Source organism: Schistocerca piceifrons, chromosome 11, assembly GCF_021461385.2.
Source record: "Schistocerca piceifrons isolate TAMUIC-IGC-003096 chromosome 11, iqSchPice1.1, whole genome shotgun sequence".
Classification (NCBI taxonomy): Eukaryota; Metazoa; Arthropoda; class Insecta; order Orthoptera; family Acrididae; genus Schistocerca; species Schistocerca piceifrons.
This window is the reverse complement of record NC_060148.1, coordinates 157,935,047-157,957,789: the sequence shown is the minus strand read 5'-3', so window position 1 is coordinate 157,957,789 and position 22,743 is coordinate 157,935,047. Positions and strand designations below refer to the sequence as shown.

At 43.0% G+C, this 22,743-nt stretch overlaps 1 protein-coding gene across 8 annotated transcripts in view; it reads right to left on the bottom strand.

Moving 5' to 3' along the window:
• LOC124720343 (zinc finger protein 724-like) overlaps nucleotides 1-22,743 on the bottom strand; it is a 115,011-nt gene that overhangs the window by 9,856 nt on the left and 82,412 nt on the right. For 7 of the 8 annotated variants that reach the window (XM_047245668.1, XM_047245671.1, XM_047245672.1 and 4 more), the window contains one exon: nucleotides 21,211-21,248. In XM_047245668.1, the coding sequence (XP_047101624.1) occupies nucleotides 21,211-21,248 (38 nt within the window). Of the gene's footprint in view, nucleotides 1-6,850; nucleotides 7,029-21,210; nucleotides 21,249-22,743 lie in introns of all 8 variants that reach the window. The other variant, XM_047245674.1, reaches the window with a different exon arrangement.

Below are 22,743 nucleotides of genomic sequence, written 5' to 3'. Positions count from 1 at the left end.
TTACTGTGAGACCATCTGCAGAGAGCCACCTAATTTCCTGAAAGACATAATGACATAATTTATAATTTCCTCACTTAATTCTTGTTTCTTGGGTGTGATTACTATATCATCAGAAAAAAGAATAGCTTTGGATCTTCAGGGTTAATGTAGAATGCCAAGTCACACACACACACACACACACACACACACACACACACACACACACACACACACAATATATGACACCATTCTTGATATCTCCCCAGTTAGAAGACTGCTGACTTTTGCACACTATCTCTATTGTTAATTTCAGCCTTCTGCATTCTTCCAGTTAAATATGAATTAAACCATTTGTGCATGTCATACTCATACCACAACACTTAAGCTGATATATAAGATTTTCATGATTCACACAGTCAAAAGCTTTTGAGAGATTACAAAAATCCTAATGAGTGATGTAAAGTTACCCAGACCATTTAATATTTCAGCTGTGAAAGCATGTATAGTATTTTATGTCGCAAAGCCTTTCTGAAAATCAAACTGACTTTTCTTAGTACTGCATTTTTTATGAATAGGTAAAGGCAGTCTTGAATAAGTTACTTTTCAAGAACTTTTGATGGAGCTGTCAGAAGTCAGATTGAGTGGTAGTTATTAGCATCAGACTGATCTGCCTTTTTACGCAATGGTTTAAAAATAGCAAATTTCAGTCTATCTGGAAAAGTGCCCTGTTTCAGTGAGCTACTTCATATGTGGCTGAGAAATGTACTTATCTGTTGACAACACGCTTTTAGTATTGTGTTGGAAGTCCCATCAATTCCAAGGGTGAATTTATTATTTTCGTAATTTCAGTTTTATCAAATTGCATAGCTATTGCTTCTTTCATATACAGCCTTGTATTTTCTAATGAACAGCTGGATCCTATTTTCTCTACAATATGTAAAAAATGTTTATTAAAAATACTTTGTACTTCAGGTTTTGGTTAACAAACCTTTCATTGAGTCTGATAGAAATACAACCCTCCTGTGATTTTGACTGTTCTGTTTCCTTTCTAACAATATCCCAAATTGTTTTAATTTCATCAGAGCTGCTACTCCAAGACCTAATGCACACACTAATGGACTTTTTAATAACTTTTCGTAATACAGTGAAATAATTTTTGAAATGTTCGGCTCTTTCTGCATATTTACTCTTTCTGGCTGTAAGATACATTTCCCATTTCTGTTTACAACATATTTTTATCTCTTTAGTTAGCAACAGCTTTTTAGATGGTTTCTTACAATTACGTTATGTTGTTTGCTTAGGGAAACTATTTTCACATTAAATTTTAAATTAGCATCAGGTTCCCTGTACATCTCATCCCACTCTATTGCTAGATTTGCAATTGTTAAATTGAATGCACTAATTTGGAGAAGTGTTTTGCATTACTTATATGGCACTATGTCATATAGTATAAATAGCTGTGCATCATGATCATAAGGACCAATGTTAAAAGGAAAAGTTTTTGATTAAATTTATCTTCAGTCTGTGTGCTGCTTTCCTGTACAACCTGTGCAGGAAAACCAATAACTAATGTCACATTGAAAGAACCAAGTAATACTTCAAGGTCGTCCTGTCTATCAGATTCTTTCAGAAAATCTACACTGAAATCTCCACAAACAATTTGCTTATCTCTGACTGCCAGACAACATAATAAGGAATCCAAGTTTTTCAGAAATCACTTGAAATTTCCCAATGGGGACCTGTACACAGCTACAATTATGAAAGGCCCATTTAGCTTCAGCTCGCAGCTACATGCTTCTGAATTTGATCTACACAATTTTTCTTTCAGTTTCTGAATTTTTCATATTGTCTTTAACTTCAACATATGGAGTGTGTTCAAAAAATTCCTGAACTTTGTCCGCAAAATTTTTCTGTGCTTACATTTCACTTATGTTGCATGATCTCCTTCGACATACTCTCTTCCATTATAGATACATCACTCCCAACACCATTTCTACAGGGTGCTTCAAAAATGACCGGTATATGTGAAACGGCAATAAAAACTAAACGAGCAGCGATAGAAATACACCGTTTGTTGCAATATGCTTGGGACAATAGTACATTTGCAGGCGGACAAACTTTCGAAATTACAGTAGTTACAATTTTCAATAACAGATGGCGCTGCGTTCTGGGAAACTCTATAGTACGATATTTTCCACATATCCACCATGCGTAGCAATAATATGGCGTAGTCTCTGAATGAAATTACCCGAAACCTTTGACAACGTGTCTGGCGGAATGGCTTCACATGCAGATGAGATGTACTGCTTCAGCTGTTCAATTGTTTCTGGATTCTGGCGGTACACCTTGTCTTTCAAGTGTCCCCACAGAAAGAAGTCACAGGGGTTCATGTCTGGCGAATAGGGAGGCCAATCCACGCCGCCTCCTGTATGTTTCGGATAGCCCAAAGCAATCACACGATCATCGAAATATTCATTCAGGAAATTAAAGACGTCGACTGTGCGATGTGGCCGGGCACCATCTTGCATAAACCACGAGGTGTTCGCAGTGTCGTCTAAGGCAGTTTGTACCACCACAAATTCACGAAGAATGTCCAGATAGAGTGATGCAATAATCATTTCGGATCTGAAAAATGGGCCAATGATTCCTTTGGAAGAAATGGCGGCCCAGACCAGTACTTTTTGAGGATGCAGGGACAATGGGACTGCAACATGGGGCTTTTCGGTTCCCCATATGCGCCAGTTCTGTTTATTGACGAAGCCATCCAGGTAAAAATAAGCTTCGTCAGTAAACCAAATGCTGCCCACATGCATATCGCCGTCATCAATCCTGTGCACTACATCGTTAGCGAATGTGTCTCATGCAGCAATGGTAGCGGCACTGAGGGGTTGCCGTGTTTGAATTTTGTATGGATAGAGGTGTAAACTCTGGCGCATGAGACGATATGTGGACGTTGGCGTCATTTGGACCGCAGCTGCAACACGGCGAACGGAAACCCGAGGCTGCTGTTGGATCACCTGCTGCACTAGCTGCGCGTTGCCCTCTGTGGTTGCCATACGTGGTCGCCCTACCTTTCCAGCACGTTCATCCGTCACGTTCCCAGTCCGTTGAAATTTTTCAAACAGATCCTTTATTGTATCGCTTTTCGGTCCTTTGGTTACATTAAACCTCCGTTGAAAACTTCGTCTTGTTGCAACAACACTGTGTTCTAGGCGGTGGAATTCCAACACCAGAAAAATCCTCTGTTCTAAGGAATAAACCATGTTGTCTACAGCACACTTGCACATTGTGAACAGCACACGCTTACAGCAGAAAGACGACGTACAGAATGGCGCACCCACAGACTCCATTGTCTTCTATATCTTTCACATCACTTGCAGCGCCATCTGTTGTTGAAAATTGTAACTACTGTAATTTCGAAAGTTTGTCCGCCTGAAAATGTACTGTTGTCCCAAGCATATTGCAACAAACGGTGTATTTCTATCGCTGCTCGTTTAGTTTTTATTGCCATTTCAAATATACCGGTCATTTTTGAAACGCCCTGTACTTCTTGAAGCAGTCTTTGTATGCCTCTTGTTGGGTCGGTGAAGTGCCGTCTGTGAATATTCTTTTATGTCGTCTATCATTGAAAATCTTCCTCCTTTCAATGGTGTTTTCAACTTTAGAAATGAAAAAAAGCTCCAGGTGTAAGGTCTGGAGAGTACAGAAGATGAAGCAGCACAGTGATTTGTTTTTTTGCACATTAGTCATGCACCAACAGGGATGAACGCGCGGCTGCGCGATTGTGATGCAAGAGCCATGAATTTTTTCGCCACATTTCAGGCCATTTCCCTCTCTGATTTTCTTCCAAGTGTCGTGACATGTCGATACCACTGTCAATTAACAGTTTGTCCCTGTGATACAGATTCATGATGAACTAATCCTTTGAGACTTCAAGAATCGTTCCCCACCGATTGTAAATATTTGTCTCAGTATCATAACCAGTAATGATTCTCTTAAGCAACATCTCGTTCTCGTTTGCGCGATCCAAAAGCTCTTAACAGACTATGAGATGAACGTATTTCTGGTCTTGACTTGAACCATGGGATGAACTTGGCGGCAACATGATGCGTTCCAGGATGCTGTCAGGATTTAATGAAATCATCCTACAGAAATGTTACATTCTTCTGCCATCTCTCCAGCAGTCCATCTTTGATTGGCATGCACAATTTAGTTGATGTTCCTGACATGTTGAAGGGCATCCTGAATGAGAGTCATCTGTAACATCCGTCCAGCCACATTTAGACTATGTGAACTATTCGTAACACCGAGTATGACGTAAGCACTTACCGCAATAGTGTTCGTGCATCATTTAATGTGCCTCTGTAAAAGTTTTCTTGAGTTTCATACAAAATTTAATGCAGGTTCATGGATTCTCTAACTCTGCTATGTCGAAATTCGCTAACTGTGTGACACATTCTACTTAATACAGCACTGAACAGTAACTGACATACAACAAGGAAACTTCCGGCAAACCCACATTAAACACAAGCATGTGCAGGGATACCAACTGCATTTTTCACAAAGTTGCTATTGGCGAGAAATTACGAATGTTCCGGACTTTTTTGAACACTCTTGTATGGCAACTCCTGCTCTTTCCATAATGTGCCTACTTGCATATGCGGAAACCTTATAGCCACCTACATTAACCCTCTCCACATCTTTGATAACATGATGTTCGCACAGGTTTGGTACATCTATTCCACTCTCAGTTTCTACATCTTTTAAATGAACAAGAAGCTACTCTAATTTTTTAATCCAGACATTCTGATGGATTTGACTAACATCTTTCACTGTTCTTTTCTGAAAATATCTCTAGTACCCACTTGTCTGAGATTCTCATTCAACGTTGAATAGTTGGATACTGATCTTAGCCTAAAAAAAGAGGTTCTCTCCTGAGTTTCTAGAACCTTTTATCATCACGACCAATTAACCCTTCTTTTCCTATTGAGATGGAGAAGTGAACTCCCTCCTACCAATAGCATCAACAGGAACAAACCCCATGCCAGAAAAAATAGCTGCCCAAAACAGCTGATCTGACTCCATATTGACCTTCCTGACAAAGCTGTTCAATTGGGGCAAATCTAACCCCATGAAATCAGGAACTATGCCCACATTTGTAAGGCTCATGGCAGATGAGACTTTTAGCAGGTCATATGCAATATTGTAGACCTGATCCATATAAATACTGTTTCCTGTTCTTACCTTGAAGACATGATTTACCTACAAATAGCCGACACATACTCAGAAAACATAATTCTTGTGAAGCACAAGAAGCTATTTATTCTCATGAAGTAATGAATGATATGGACAGATGATCCCATATTTTTAGGTTTTCATAAGTCTTTTGACTCCATTCCTCACAAGTGACTTCTGATTACATTGTGTGCCCATGGAGTATCATCCCAGTTGTGTGAATTGATCCATGATTCTGTACCAGAAAGGTCACCGTTAGTAACAGCCGACAGAAAGTCATCGAGCGAAACAGAAGTAATATCAGACGTTTCCTAAAGAAGTGTTACGCGTCCTTTGTTGTTTCTGATCTATAAACATGATTCAGGAGACAATCTGAGCAGCTCCCTTAGATTGTTTGCAGATTATGCTGTCATTTACCTTACTGTGAAGTCATCAGGCGATAAAAACTAATTGTGAAGTGATAGACAAGATATCCGTATTGTGTGAGAACTGGCAGTTGGCTGTAAACAAGCAAAAGTGTGAAGTCATCGACATGAGTACTAAAATGAATGCACTAAATTTCGTTCACACGATAAATCATAAAAAGCTAAAAGCTGTAGACTCAACTACATTGATAGGGATTACATTTACATATGAATTAAATCCTAACGTTCACATGGAGCATGCTCTGGAGAAAGTAAAACAAAAAATGATTTATTGGCACAACACTTTGAAACCATAACAGGTCTACTAAAGAGGCTGCTTAGACTATGCTTGTGTGCCCTCTTGTGGAGTATTGCAGTGTGATGTGGGCCATCAAAAAAGTTCAATGAAAGACAGCTCATTTTGTGTTGTCGCCAAATATGGGGGAGAGTGCTATGGATACAGTACCTGAATTGGGGTGGTGGTAATTAAGGCGTATTTTGCTAGGCCAGAATTTCTCATGAAATTTCAATCACGAATTTTGTCATCAGAGTGTGAGGGAGAAATTATCATCATAATAAAATACGAGAAATCAGACGTCCCATTGAAAGATGTTAAGTGTTAAGTTTTCCTTGCACACACAATGGAATAGTAGAGAAGTAGCTTAAAAATTATCTTTCAATGACCCTATGAGAGGCCCTTAACTGTGAATTGCAGAGTATTCATGTAGATATAGATCATCATCATCATCATCATCATCATCATCATCATCATCGGTATGTCTTTGTTCGTTAGCTAAGGACGTTTAGGTGGTGTGGCTGATAATTGTCTCAGAGCGAGAGGTGACATGCCAGTTGCTGTTCACACAATTGCCAACAGTATTCTCATTACATTTTCTGGAATACAACAGCAACAACAGAAAGTTGCTCCAATATCTTAATCAGCACTGCCATTACATCATGCTGTGGACAAAAAGTAAATTAACTGAGTATAGAAAATTGGATGCTTAGTAGTGAGATTTCTTTCTTGTTTCTAATACTTGCAGTGGAAGTCTTCATCAGTAATGGTCAAGATGCAAATGCTGTAAGAGTGCCGTGCATAGATATTAAAACAAAACCTACGACCTGCCACTGATATAAAAGTAACAAAACATAATGAGAGTTATAGGTTTAGACGTTCACTTCATAGACAGGCATATTTAACAATTTTAACATAGGCAACACTTCATACATACTAGTTGCAGTAATGCGATATGACATCACAGATGTAGATACACGAGTTGAATGTGGCAGTGTGTGCTACATGAAAGTTGCTGGAGCACTGGCTGTGGGAGTGGGGGTTCTCATGGTTGGATGCTGGTGCTCATATCAGTGAAACGTGACATGCATCTGAACTGTAGTGGAATCTTGGTCCTGTGAATGCAGAGCAGAGGGGCACTCATAATGGGAGATGGCACAAGTAAAATTAGCAGAAGCACAAGGAGGAGGCAGGAGGGTCCTCTCTTCCTTTCCCATATCCCCTTCCCGTCTTCCCCGACCCTCTCCCGTCTTCCCCGACCCTCTCCCGTCTTCCCCGACCCTCTCCCGTCTTCCCCGACCCTCTCCCGTCTTCCCCGACCCTCTCCCGTCTCCCCCGACCCTCTCCCCTCTCCCCCGACCCTCTCCCCTCTCCCCCGACCCTCTCCCCTCTCCCCCGACCCTCACCCCTCTCCCCCAACTCTGTCCCCCCTCTCTCCCAACTCTCTCACCCCTCTCTCCCAACTCTCTCACCCCTCTCCCCCAACTCTCTCACCCCTCTCCCCCAACTCTCTCACCCCTCTCCCCCAACTCTCTCACCCCTCTCCCCCTTTTCTCCCATTTCCTACTCTTCTCTCCACCTTGCCCTCCTCCTGTCTCCCCTCAATCTCCCCCTCTTCTCTCTCTTCCCCTTCTCTCTCCCCTTCTCTGTCCCTCACCCTCTTCTCTCTCGCCTCTCAAACCTCTCCCCCTTCTCATTCTCCTCCCTCGTTCCCCCTTTTCTCCCGTCTTGTCTCTCTGCCTCCAACCCCCTTCCTGCCTCTCTGCCTCCACCCCCCTTCTCGTATATCTGCCACCAACCCCCTTCCCACATCCCTGCCTCCACCCCCCTTCCCATCTCCTTGTGTCCAACCCCCTTCCTGCTTCCCCTCCTCTCTTATCATTCCATCTCCCCAATGCATTTGCCTCTCCCATCCTTTCTCTCTGTGCCTCGTCCCCCCTCCCTCTAGCCCCTCCTCATCACTAGCAGCATTAAATGGAGTTACTTTTCTCTTCCACGTAATGTGGAATTTTCTCCTTCCTTGTTCTTGAACTAGGAAATTTCTCCTTTATCCTTGAATTGTAACTAGCATTGCTGATGACAGACTCCCTCTTTGAATACACACAATAAAAGTAAAAACAAGCATTCAGATACATAACTGTTGGGTACTTCATAATAATTATTGGATATGCAGGATGTAAATTCTAGCTTTTTGTATTATTATTCCACGATAGACAGTATGTGTGTTTCCTTTGCCAAAGAGTGCTTTCAACCCTTCATTGCTCTTTGAACCCTGTCACATGTTGTTTATTGCACGATTTTGATTGAGTCACATATCATCAAAGTAAGAAATAGGGGAATGATTATTTCCTTTCCTGATAGTCTGAGTTTGTCTCAAAGAAGTAGTTAAAGTTACTACAGTATTGGATCCTCCATCAGAGTGAATCTTTCATCATTGCATTTGCTGTGTGTGTATCCCAAAGGTTTCAGAATTCTTCCTCTCCAGTGATGGCCCCCTGTGAAAGCTATGTTATAATATAAAACATCTACATTTTGCATTGTAGGATACTCGCCATGGTAATAAAATTCCAATATAGTACACTGAGGAACATCTCTCTGTAGATCTTCCAAATCAGTGTTGTTCTACTAATGTCTTTCCTTGGGGACAAACTCAGTTTCTTGAACACAGGTTTCCATCGACTACACTTCTGCAAATATTCTCAATACAGTTCATGGTCAAACACCATATGCCTATGTTGTTGAAGTCTGCAGTCCTGATAAGCTTTCGTCTGGTTTGGCATTGTCTTTAAGGTTATGAATAAATAACTTTACCTTGCATATAACACTATTTGCGGCTCTGTGTGTTTCAGAACTGAGTCATCCTAACTCGGAAATAAAAATTGCTATACTAACCTATGAAAATCACTGCTCTCTTTGCAGACACATTCTTCTGTCCAGTATGCGCAAGCGCATGTTGGATAGTGAGTATCAAAAAATCTACAAAACCATGTCCACAGCAGCATGAATTAAGCACAACTTCACCACATGACCTTATCTGTCTGGTAGCCATTGCTTATTATGTTACTTTGAAGGCTCCTGTGGTGGAAACGACACCGTAGCAAAAGTATTAGCTAGCAGCCATGGACCAAGCCAAAATAGGCCAATGGCTCCTAGTTGTCATTCAAGTAATGGAGGTTGTGAAAACTGACATAATCCCCTCAAGCACCTCTTCTTGTTCCCTGATGTAGAGAAGCACCAACTTTATGCAAAGAAGCAATCTCGTTTCCTGTAACAAGTTTTTGCAAGCTCAGTGCTAGTTTTAGATATGTGGTAGAGGATGTAGGATCATTGTGCAAGGGTTTAACAAAGCAGGATCATGTTGTGATATTGGATGGAACAGGAAACAGGTAAAATAATGTTCAAACAGATTATACTTTCCAAAATCCTACTGCAAAGTGACGTTAGTGGCATGGGTCTGTATTTCATCGAATTACTCCCATTTCCTTTGTTGGGTTCTGGTGCGATTCGTGCAACTTTCCATTTTTGGGTACCAATCTTTCTGCAGTTGAAGAGTTGTATATGTCTGCTAAGTAAGTGATGGAGTTCCTCTTCAAGACTGACGATGACTGTCACATCGATTCACAGAAAGTTGCTCCCTGTTTATGGGGAGGGCACACTGAATCGCAGCAGTATACAGCGGTGGCTGCAGAGGCTTAAGGAAGGTGATTTCTGTCACTGGAAATCCACGATGCAGTAGATCATAGACTGCAGTGAGTGATGTGAATAAGGCGACAATTGATAAAATCATCCCAAATGACAGATGTGTGATGACTTGACAGCTTGCTGAAACCACTCATTTCTCTTTGTTTAGAGTGGTATCGCTGGTACAGTCACTAGGATACACAAAAATCTGTGCACATTGGGCACCTAGGTTATTGACAAGAGAAACGAAAACGATGAGGAAGAATGTGTGCAAGGGTCTCATTAAGACCCTTATTGAAGAGTAGAGACAGTGTTTTGACAGTCATTACCAAGGATGGAACATGGTTGTTTTTCTCCAAACCTGAGAACAATACCCAATCCATGAAGTGGCGTCATCTGGGTTCCCCTTGGATGAAGAAACCAAGACTTTTGCAAACAGTAGATCGAAAGGTGATGGCTTCCTTCTTCTGCGAAGAGTGTGTTGTCATTTTCATAGACTTTTTGGAACTTGGCTCCACAATTAACCGCGACCGTTAATGTTCGTCATTGGACAAAGCTACGATGTGCCATCAACACCCACAGACCACAGCTTCAAGATCAGCTCATCAGACTATATCATGATAATGCCAAACCCCAGACAGCCCTTATGACTAAGGAGAAAATCAGGAAAATTGGTTGTAAAATTATTCCTTATCCTCCCTACAGTCTGTCTGGCTCGGTCTGATTTTTAGCGCTATGGACATCTGAAGGCCCACCTGCCCAGTAAAACATTTGATACTCAGAAAGACCTTGTTTCCTATGTCAACCGATAGTGTAAAAGTCAATCCCCAGAATTTCACCAAAGTGCATTTACATCATGAAAATGAACGTTGGGCCAGATGCGTCACAGCTGATGGAGGCTACATTGAGTAGGCTCAATGTATAGCTAAATGTTCCAAGTATGTTCACAAAAAATTTCTAGACTGGAGGCACTGCCTTCCTTAAGTGTTTTAAGCTGCTTCGCTACATTCAGGATATCCACTTCTAAGTTACTCATGTAGGCAGTTATTCTTGATTACAATTTTGGAATACTTACTTTGCTTTTTTGTGAAGGATTTAGGAAAACCGTCTTCAGTAACTCTGCTTTAGTAGTTTGCAGTAAATTTCGAGCTTCTGTGAAACTTTGCCAGTCTTGTGAATTTTGTGGTCTTTTCAATTGGCATGCGTTTTTTATTGCTTCTACAACAGTGTTCTGACCTGTTTTGTGTAGCATGGAGGATCAGTACCTCTTCTTATTCATTTATTTGACATGTATCTCTCAGTTACCATTGATATTATTTCTTTGATGTCAAACCACATCTGGTCTATGTTTAGAAAGATGTATCTGAAGGACTGGAGACAGTCTCTTTGGAATGAGTCAAGTGAATTCTTATCTGCTTTTTTAAGTGAAAGTATTTTGCGTTTATTTTGGTGAGTTTGGATGTTACAGTATTCACTCTTGCGAACTCTTCATGGCTCAACAACCTTGTGGTCACTAATGTCTGCATCTGCTGTTATGTTCTCTGTCTGGTCAAGGTCAACAAGACGTCAAATATGTTTGCACAACCATTTCCACTTTTAGTGGGCTCCTGAACTCCTGGTTCAAAACAATTTTCAGGGCGCCATTCAGTAGGGTTTTGGATGACAGTTTATGCCTACCACTGACATTAAACATGTATTTTCACCAATATATCGAGGGTAGACTGAAGTATCCACCAACTATAATTGTACAAGTGGCATACCTATTTGAAATTACACTCAAGTTTTCTTTGAACTGTTCAGCAACCGTATCATCCAAGTCAGAACATCAGTAAAAGGAATTGATTATTAATTTATCCCAGTTGTCAGGTATAGCCTCTACCCATACTACCTCACAGGTACTATCTACTTAAATTTCACTACAATGTAAACTACTACTAACAGCAATGGACACTGCACCATCAACCGTATTTCATCTATCCTTTGTGAGCATGGTTATGCCTCTTGAAAAAATTTCAGCTGAACTTATTTCCATACCAATAATGATTTGAGATTCAGTGCTTCCTGTTAGCGCTTTGAGCCCTGACTTTTTTCTAATACAGCTACTACAATTTATAACTAAAATAGTTATTGTGGTTTTATCTGCCATCTTTTGGTGTTCTACTTTTAGGCTTTGAAACTAAAGCCCTTTCTGCACTTTCCTGAGACCCTCTAACCTAAAAATCTACTCTTCACATCTGCCATACTCGTGTAAATGATTCCTTTGTGTAGTGGACTTCTGACCTATTTAGGAAAACCCGTAAATCCACCATCTTTTGGCACTAGTCGAGGCATCTGCAGCCTACATAGCTGCAAAACTGTCTGTCACTCTGCTTCAGACCTTCAGTCGACTCTGTACCAAAGGACCACTGTCAGTTCTACCCATGATGCTACACATGGTGAGCTCCACCTTTATCTCGCAAGACTGGCTCTGCCACACTCTTCACGGCATTTGGAAGCACCCACTCCTCATCTGGAAAGTCTTCCCAGTATGCACAAAGAATGCACATTGGATTCCTTCCCCTCCTATGCAGCTTTATCTCGAAGGGGTTCCATTGCACACCTAACATTGGAGCTCCCAATTACCAGTAATACTACCATCTGCAAATGCCCAGTCTTGCATGCTGAGAGGCTTCCTCTGAAACATGGCAACGATTTCATCTGGCTCATGGACTTCGTCAGCCTCAGACAGCACCCAAACCTGTTCATCAGACAGACTGATCTGGCACTTAGATTGTGTTCCATGATGGTGGATTATGTTAAAACAGCATATGATGGGCAGAGGTGCAGAGGACTAAACGAAACACCAACTGTCTAGTTTTGAATGGACAAGGGATCGGAAAAAAATGGAGGAGGGTGGTCTGATCCACTCCCCAGAAAGTACCACTTAGGAGATGTAGGACACTGAGGGACTGGGTACAATGTACAGCCAGGTAAGAAACATGGGAGGACCAAGGAAGGTTCCTATCCAGCATGAGCCCCATGAATTTCTTAGTTTCAGTGGTTGGAAGAGCAACAGGCCCAAGATGTAAAGATATTGTAACAAATTCATACCATCACCAAATATTAATACAAAAGGTTTTGGCCATGGAAAAGTGAAAGCAACTCCCTACACTTCATGAGTAAATACAATAGGAACGGCACTGCAGACGCCGCTCATTGACACAAGTTTATGGAGAACTGCAACACATTGGAAAATCATTGACAAAAAGGGAGCCACAGATGACTGATGGGAGGCAGTCCATAATATGGTTATTGGGGATAGCAAAGACAATGATACTCAGGACGAGGATTCAGGAACCCCATTTTCCTGGATATATGTGTCTGACAAGGCCAAAGCATATAAAGCTTGGGAAAACATCTTTCAAAACTTCCTCTAGTAAATGAGCAGATGGCCCCTGAAGCCCCACATGTATGGACTACAGAGGATACCAACCCTCCAGCAGATTTATCAGGATGATGGTTCAAAATGTGAACAGCAAATCTCCACAAGTTAATCACATCACTGCCTGCTTCAGTCCACCAGGGAACAGGACATGCTACATTTAACTTGAAGTGCATGATATCAAACATTCTGCAGCAGTAAAGATAACGTTTGGAAGACACTTTACCTAGTCATCGCAGCTTCGTAAAGGTCGTGAGGAAGGTGTAAAGCCTCCAGTCGGCCTTAGAAAGCTGCCAATTGGATTTGCATTTAGGTGGGGTAGGAATCGGTAAATGGATAGCACACAGAAAGTGATCACTTGAGTATGTGTCAGAGGGATCGGGTACTGAAGATGACAGGCGAGCTGGACAGCGCAGAATGAGAAAATCGTAATAAATGTGCATGGAATCTGAAAGGAATGTGGGTGCTCCAGTGGTAAGAGAGATGATTCCGAAGGTCAGCTAAGAGGGAACCTCTTGGACAGGTTCTCTAAGAGCCCCAAAGCAGATGGTGAGCATTAAAGCTGCCAAGCAGCAAAAAGGAGTGAGGGAGCTGACCAATGAGCTGGAGTAAGTCCGACTTGGTAACAGCAAATGACGGAGGAGTGTAGATGTTACAAAGAGAAAAGGTGAAATGAGGGAGGGAGGAAGATGCAGACTGCAACAGCTAGCAGTCGAGTGTTAAATGACATGGATAACCAGCATGGCTCCCAGATGAGGTGGAATGCTGCCCTTGGGGGTAAGGTGACAGAGGACCAGAAGGAAACATGAGAGGTGAAAGGGGTTGTGAGGACAATTTTTTTTCTTGGGAGGACAAAACAGGTGGACACTGCAATTCCAAGAGCAGCTGTAATTCCTCATTGTTGGATCTAATGCCACGAATGTTCCACTGGAGAAAAGTAATTATGGGGAGTGGGGACGAGGGAGCAAATGAAGGTTAGTCACCTTCGTGGCTGCTGAGTGCCAGCCTTCAAAAACCCAATGCTACAGGCAGTGGAGGCTGGAGAATCCTGTTCCATGCTATCTACAAAGGCATTGGCATTCTCCCTAGTTCAGCCTGTGTATTCTGTGCCAGAAAATCGAAGCAGTGGGCACCAGGAAAATAGAGGTCAGCCAGGTGGGGGTATTATGTGGCAACACCACTGAAGAGGTTCTTCCAGTTGGGGAAGGAGAAGATCATTTGTTTTTGTTTGATTTCTTAGAACTTTACAGTTGGCAGATGTGGACTGTTTTTTTAACTGTAGAAAGTCTTTGCAGGAGTGTTGCTTTTGTCTTTTCAGCCTGATAGCTGTGTAGCAGGTGGTTTCGCCACCAGGGGCAAAGATGTGATGGCTTGTTGAGCAGCTGTGGGAGGAGATGGGGATGCTACTGTGATTTGCGTGATTTCACGACTGCAATCCTTAATTGGACGTTGCAAGTCTGGGTGGGCATATCCTATGTTAAGCAATGCATAGCAAGAACAGTAGTGTAAATGCCATATAGTACAATGCACGGCTTTTGACTAGCTAACAAATGCAAGTGGCAGGTTGGGGTTCGATTTCCTTCATTCAGATCTCCTGGAAGGCTTGCTCATTAAGACACACAGGATATTCATATGATTAATCGATATAGTGGGGAGGAGGTGGACAATTGCCGTTGTGAGCATCTCTGCCATGAGTAACACATATGGCAATGACATCTTGGGTTGTCGGGTGCTCTGCCGGATATCAGTGTCGTACTTGCACGATATTTCGGTCACGTAGCTCGAAACCTTCATCAGGTGCAACCTGAGACTGCTCCTCGAGTGGACCTGGTCCAGTATTTATGCCTATCGCCTTCCCCCTCCACCAACGGCTGCAGGCGCTTCCTCTGTGGTCCGCGCCCATTCCCTGTGACCTGCAGGAGCGTTGCTGCTCCGTTTTCCGTCCGCTGCGGTTCTAGGTGTTCCCTCTGCGGTCCGCGCCCACCAAACCCGCTCCTGGGGGTTTCCATCTACGGTCTGGGGTACCAGGCGTTCCCCCTGCGGTCTGCGCCCGCTCACCAGGACCTGTTGGAGCGTTGCTGCTCCGTTTTTCGTCTGCTGCAGCTCTGGATGTTCCCTCTGCGGTCCGCGCCCACCAGTCCCACTTCTGGGTGTTCCATCTTCGGTCTGGTGCTCCTGGCCGTCCGTCAGGGGCTCGTTTACCATCTCCATGTCTCTGGTTCTTCTGTTTGTGTAGTGTTGCAGCTGGCCCCGTTGCTCCTTTAACAATTCCAGAGCCGGATCCCAGGCTCTGCTTAGCTGGTACCCTGTGTCACGATTCATAAGATCGTCAGCCATTTTAATCTCAATCGATTCTCTTATAACACTGTCCCAAAATCTGGGTGTTTGTGCTAGAATCTTGGTATCCTCATACTTCATGGCATGATCTAGTTCTAGACAGTGTTCAGCAATGGCTAACTTAGTCACTTGTCTTAATCTAGTGTGCCTCTGATGTTCTTTGCACCTGATCTCCACAGTTCTTGTCGTCTGGCCAATATAGGACATGCGACATTGACACGGTATATTGTAAATCCCTGGTTTTCGTAAATCCAAGTCGTCTTTGACACTCCCCAGCAGTCCCCCGATCTTGTTGGATGGACAGAAAACACACTTGATATTGTGTTTACGCAGGATCCTACTGATTCTGGCAGAAATAGAGCCAACATAGAGCAGATATGCCACCTTCCTTGCTTCATCTTGGTCCTCTTCAGGAACCTGTGGTATAGTGGCTGGTCGGAGTGCCCTCTCAATTTGTCTGTCCATGTATCCATTCTTGGAGAAAACTGTTTTGAGACGTTCTATCTCTATGGGTAGATTCTCTAGGTCTGATAGGGCACGTGCTCTATGGACCAAAGTCTTCAGAACCCCATTCTTCTGTGCAGGGTGGTGACAACTGCTGGCCTGCAGATATAAATCAGTGTGTGTAGGTTTTCGGTACACACTGTGGCCAATTGATCCATCTGCTTTCCTCTGGACTAGTAAATCCACGAGGAGCAGTCTCAGGTCGCACCTGATGAAGGTCTCGAGCTACGTGACCGAAATATCGTGCAAGTACGACGCTGATATCCGGCAGAACACCCGACAACCCAAGATGTCATTAGATTGCCGGGAAAGCCTGAAGAGTTACATCAAAAGTCTCTATGGGGAGGAGATGTATCAGAATATCAAGAAGCTGGACAAGCTACGGCAGAAGAAAGGGAAGATGCTGAGTTCTCTCAGTTTTTTGCTGAGGTGTCGAGATGGAGAAGTGGTACCAGTATTTGCCACAATTAAACATCACATCAACTCCAGAGCGGCCTTAGGCACTGGTGAGAGAGAGGATTCGAGATATGCGCCACAGGTTAGATGTTGTGGCCAGGGAGCTGTTACACATTCATCTGTACATGGCAGCCTCCTTAACAAGAGAAGATTGGGATTGGGTAGACCGTGCCTCCTGGTCTTTAGCTGAGTGTGCTAGAAGGAATGCCTCATCTTGCCAATCTGCAAAGTTTGACCGCATGAGCAATAAAGCACAGCAGATGGAAGAGACACGCACGGTGACGAATCTGAGTGGCATACAGTTTGATGATACAACCTTAAAGGTACTCAGCAGGGGTCTCAACTTTGCTACGACCCCTAGAAACGTACCCATTTCAGGTTTCGTCAGTGCAGTAGAGCAAGTTGCAGCCACACTTTCACCTAATGTGGCAGAGGAAGTCCGCCGAGAGACCTGCAGGGCTCTCACCAAGGCCAGGCCGCCGAAATCGAACATCACAACCGAGGAGAGGCTTGCACTCAAGAAACTACGGGAAGACAACAGCATTGTGGTACTGCCAGCAGACAAAGGGAACTCCACTGTCATCTTGCAGCGAGTGGATTATGATGAGAAAGTACGCCAACTTCTGGAGGATCCTGCATACAGAATTCTGGAGTGTGACCCCATGGACAAGGTGGCCAAGAAGACTAGTGCTCTCTTGAAGGAAACAGGGATGCCCGATAAGATCATCAGACAACTACGGGAAAAGCGCCAGTGCCACCTAGACTGTATGTCTGCCTAAAATACACAAGGAGGGTGTGCCCCTACGTCCTACTGTCAGTAATATTGGGGCCCTACGTACACAACAGCCAAGTACTTGAAAGGTCTCCTGGCTCCGTATGTGGGGAAATGTATTCACCACATCCGCAACTCAGAAGATTTCCTGCAACGCCTCAAGCAACTGCACATCACAGATTCGGACATCATGGTTAGTTTTGATGTGGTATCGCTGTTCACCAGGGTCCCACTGAAGGACTCACTAGAACTGATTGCAGAGAAATTTGATGGTGCTCTGTTGGACCTGTTCAGTCATACAATGACATCCACGTATTTCCTGTACAGAAATGAATATTACGAGCAAACTGAAGGTGTAGCTATGGGCAGCCCACTGTCCCCTGTGGTTGCCAACATGTTTATGGAGAGTTTTGAGGAGAGGGCATTGGAGACAGCCACATTTAAACCCACATGCTTCTTTAGGTATGTGGATGACACCTTCGTGATCTGGCCACATGGGATGGACAGGCTCAATGAGTTTCTTGAACATCTTAACTCATGCCACCCTAATATCAAGTTCACCACGGAACTGGAGAAGAATGGCCAGCTGTCATTTCTGGATGTACTAATCCAGAGGAAAGCAGATGGATCAATTGGCCACAGTGTGTACCGAAAACCTACACACACTGATTTATATCTGCAGGCCAGCAGTTGTCACCACCCTGCACAGAAGAATGGGGTTCTGAAGACTTTGGTCCACAGAGCACGTGCTCTATCAGACCAAGAGAATCTACCCATAGAGATAGAACGTCTCAAAACAGTTTTCTCCAAGAATGGATACATGGACAGACAAATTGACAGGGCACTCCGACCAGCCACTATACCACAGGTCCCTGAAGAAGACCAAGATGAAGCAAGGAAGGTGGCATATCTGCCCTATGCTGGCTCTATTTCTGCCAGAATCAGTAGGATCCTGCGTAAACACAATATCAAGTGTGTTTTCTGTCCATCCAACAAGATCGGGGGACTGCTGGGGAGTGTCAAAGACTACCTGGTGTTATGAAAACCAGGGATTTACAATATACCTTGTCAATGTCGCATGTCCTATATTGGCCAGACGACAAGAACTGTGGAGATCAGGTGCAAAGAACATCAGAGGCACACTAGATTAAGACAGATGACTAAGTCAGCCATTGCTGAACACTGTCTAGAACTAGATCATGTCATGAAGTATGAGGATACCAAGATTCTAGCACAAACACCCAGATTTTGGGACAGTGTTATAAGAGAATCGATTGAGATTAAAATGGCTGACAATCTTATGAATCGTGACACAGGGTACCAGCTAAGCAGAGCCTGGGATCCGGCTCTGGAATTGTTGAAGGAGCAACGGGGCCAGCTGCAACACTACACAAACAGAAGAACCAGAGACATGGAGATGGTAAACGAGCCCCTGACGGACGGCCAGGAGCACCAGACCGAAGATGGAACACCCAGAAGTGGGACTGGTGGGCGCGGACCGCAGAGGGAACATCCAAAGCCGCAGCAGACGAAGAACGGAGCGGCAACGCTCCAACAGGTCGTGGTGAGCGGGCGCGGACCGCAGGGGGAACGCCTGGTACCCCAGACCGTAGATGACACCCCCAGGAGCGGGTTTGGTGGGCGCGGACCGCAGAGGGAACACCTAGAACTGCAGCGGACGGAAAACGGAGCAGCAACGCTCCTGCAGGTCACAGGGAATGGGCGCAAACCACAGAGGAAGCGCCTGCAGCCGTTGGTGGAGGGGGAAGGCCATAGGCATAAATACTGGGCCAGGTCCACTCGAGGAGCAGTCTCAGGTCGCACCTGATGATGGTCTCGAGCTACGTGACCGAAATATCATGCAAGTACGACGCTGATATCCTGCAGAACACCCGACAACCCAAGATGTCATTAGATCGCCGGGATAGCCTGAAGAGTTACACATTTGGCAATGTTTTGACAGGACACGTGTGGTGTTATAATGTTGACACTGGTAGTAATTCATCTGGTTTGGAATGTACGGTTAGACCATGATTACTACCTTAATCTTTGAGGCAAACACTAATCGAGCTATTGGTAGAAAAGAAGAGCATGTGGGCACTCAGTTTGCATTCATCTTTTTCATTACCCAATGGGCCACAGTGATGCCCTGATCAGAGAGATAAGTGTTGATTTCTTCCTCGGTGAGGCCATCAAGCATCTGAATGTAAAGAACACCATGTTAAGAATTCAGAGTATAATGGTCCTCGACACGAGTATGATAGCTATGGAGGAGTGATGCCGTCAGCAGTTGTTGGGCTTGAAAATCACAAGTGGTCTTCATAAGCAAAGTTCCTTTACATAAATGTGAACAGAGTTTCACAGGGCCTGCAAATGCAACAACTTTTTGAATAATGCAAGCATTAACCATACCAAAGGACTGACCACCTGCGGTACATGATACTATGAGGAACCGATGTGCAGCTGGGAGTGTTTTCGACTCTCGAATCTCATTCTGTTTACGTTTAGTAGACACAGACTAAGATGGTGATTGAGTCGAGGCAAAAAAATCCCCCATGATCACCAAAATATCTAATGGCATGCTCCTTCCAACTGGGGGCCCCCTTGGAGGGGGATTCACCTGGTATAAATGACTGTTCCCACCTCAGGTCACACCTCCCAAACTCTAGACAGAGGGACCAATTGCCATTTGGGAAGGTAACAGCTCAGGCAGTCACCCCTCTCTGGGCCTGGCCTGTATCAGGAGGTATGTGCAAATCTTACCCATTGCCCTGGGACTGGTAATTGTATTACCCAGTCACCTGTTATGTGTGTAATGCATGGGCCAACCTTCAGGAACACACAGGAAGGAGAAACAAAGAAACCTCAAATGCCAGTAAGGTGAGGAGATGGAGAACAAAGAAAGAAAGAAAGAAAGAAAGAAAGAAAGAAAGAAAGAAAGGAAAACATATCATGGACTGTTCCCAAGCTAGGCCATTGAAATATCAGAACACATTCCTGAAACTATGCAAAATGTGTTCCTCAAGCAAGGGGAGAAAGAACAGCAGGAGCATAGACATGGGCACTGAAAGGAACAAGGTGCCGCAAAGGCTGGGGTCCCATGGCAGTGAAGCTTGAACTTGCCAAAGGGTGGTGAGTCCCATTGGGCGGATTTTTTTTTATTCTGAGAAAACATACTTTCCTCCTGTGATCTGCACTTGATAATTAGTGTTGTAACTGTGACCAGGACAGTTGCAGGGTTGAAATGACAGAAAACGCGGCAGGAGGCGCACGCCACCACAGATTATGGCGCGATGGTGCAGACACCTCTAGGGGTCTTCGATGTCTATGACATCTGGTGTGGATTGAAATCCCACAGTGCGTGGTACCAGAATTAGTATAAATTTGATTAGCATGACCAATTGAAACAGTGGCCTTTGGTTTTGCTGCAACAACACTAGTCACCGTATAGACAATTTTCCTGTGGCAGATGTTCAATAGTGGACTTCATGGTTTCCACGTGTCCTCAGTTAGTTCTATGTGACATAGAAACATAATACTATCTCTGCAATCAATGAGGATTCACCATTTAAGTCTTCACAACCTTACTGAAACTGGCACCAGCTACTTAAGATTCTTCTTGATGGTGGGTCATACACTGTCACTACGACAAGTTTGTACATTTACTGAGCACCACTGTCACACAAAACTGAAAGAGCAGTTCAACACTATATTTGTTAATCTGAATGGCTGGGAATCAGCTCCAAGTTTTGGATATGCAGCCACTCACCCTTTCTTCTTCCTTGTTCTACTGCAATATGACATTAGCTTGTGTCCATCAAGATGAAGCTATTCTATTTCAGTGCCTTTCAAGTGATGTTCTGCATTAAGCACAATACAGCTGCTACATTCACTTGAACTATTTTTTTTCCTTGTATGGATATTAAAAGTTCGCTCTGTTTATTTAGGAACAGTCACATAATGGTTGTTGCAGAGGATAGTTTACTGACCATACTGCATTGTAATGTTGTTGCTTAATAATACTGAATAATTACAGAAGTGCATTTTATAACTGAAGTACCTCCACAACTAATAAATAAAAATTTATATTTCTCAAGAAGTTCTGCAGTGAATTACGAAAACTTACCGCGCACTATCGGATGCATATCTTTCTGAGGCTGCCACCTGCAACATTTCAAGAAATTGCCAGTGATTTACAACTGGTGAGAGAGTAAATAAATACAATTCTATTAACACCCACCAACATGTGTTTGGTCCATAAAATGCTGTATTTGAAGCTTGAAAACATCATTACAGAAGACATGATAAACTGTTGCAGTTACTGAAACAGAATGTTAGTAAGAATTCACTCTATTTCCTCACTTTCTCTTCAGTACTGTAAATAACTATGCAAGCCAGTTATTCAGTTGTAATCATATTTCCTACTAGATACTTCAGAAAAAAAAGTGACCTTAGGAAAACTGCCATTCGCTGAGAGATAAATCCACTACCATAAGTGACACGTTTAGGTCTTTGTGCTATGGGCAGCCCAGACCAACTTGCAGAGGTGAGGAGTGACTTCTAAACCCAACCATAAGTTCACATCCAGAACTGCATACAGGCATGGACCATTAAATATACAAACATTAATAAATATTGGAAAACTCAAAATAATTTCAGACATTGTAAATGAACAAGTTAAAATTGGCATTACAAAATAGCACATTCACAGATGAAGAAATACCACATTCAGAGCACTGTAGATTTTTCACAGAGAACATAGGGAAGAAATTCGGAAAATACTCCAGAGCTAGGCTCTGCTTTCATCAATGGCAAATCAATGTTGCAATTGGTACCAAATTTTTCATCACCTCCAGGAAGACTCTCCCTGCAATAATTCAGTATTTAGATGAGAGGTACACAATAATTAATGCACATGCACCAATATATCAGGATAACAAGAACAATGCAGAAAGTATAACAGTCCTAAGAACAATGATGAGAAGCATCTAATGAAGTGCCATAGGAAAACATAAAAATTTTATTAAGTTTTAATCCTCAAACTTGTACAGAATGCAGGTGAAAACATTTTCTGCCTAAACTGCTATTAAATGTATTTATTCACAACTGGAATTTTGACTGTTACACCATTCTCTGGCGAGAGATTACTATGAACTAAGTCAAGTTATTAAATGTCACCCCTCGTGCATAGGGAGTGGAAATTAAGATGTGCAGTGTGACATGACTTCGATGGAAATTATTACATGAAGTACTATCATTGTGTAGGGATACAGATGACAATGACTCCTGTCATTCCTAAACATAGTTAATGCAAGGAAAGTGTTGTCACAAAAGAAAGTATAAAGCATTCAGGCATCAAACTGAGCTATCTTTGAACTGTCAAATTAACAATTTTGAATAATACATTCACTAACAGTCTGTGACAAAGCAAGCTGGGATATTTTTACATCCCCTATTGTTTTGCAGTCTGCCTCCTTAAAATTCATATTTTCCTGTCTAATTATCATTAACATAAAGAGAAAGAATATGTAATAGATTTTCTAATTTATTTTGACTATTCATAGTTAGTGTCTTTTATTATAGGGTGAAATCAGTAATTATTTCGTAACTTAAATTCTGTTGTTGACGTATAAGCAAATATACATTCTGTACTAATTAT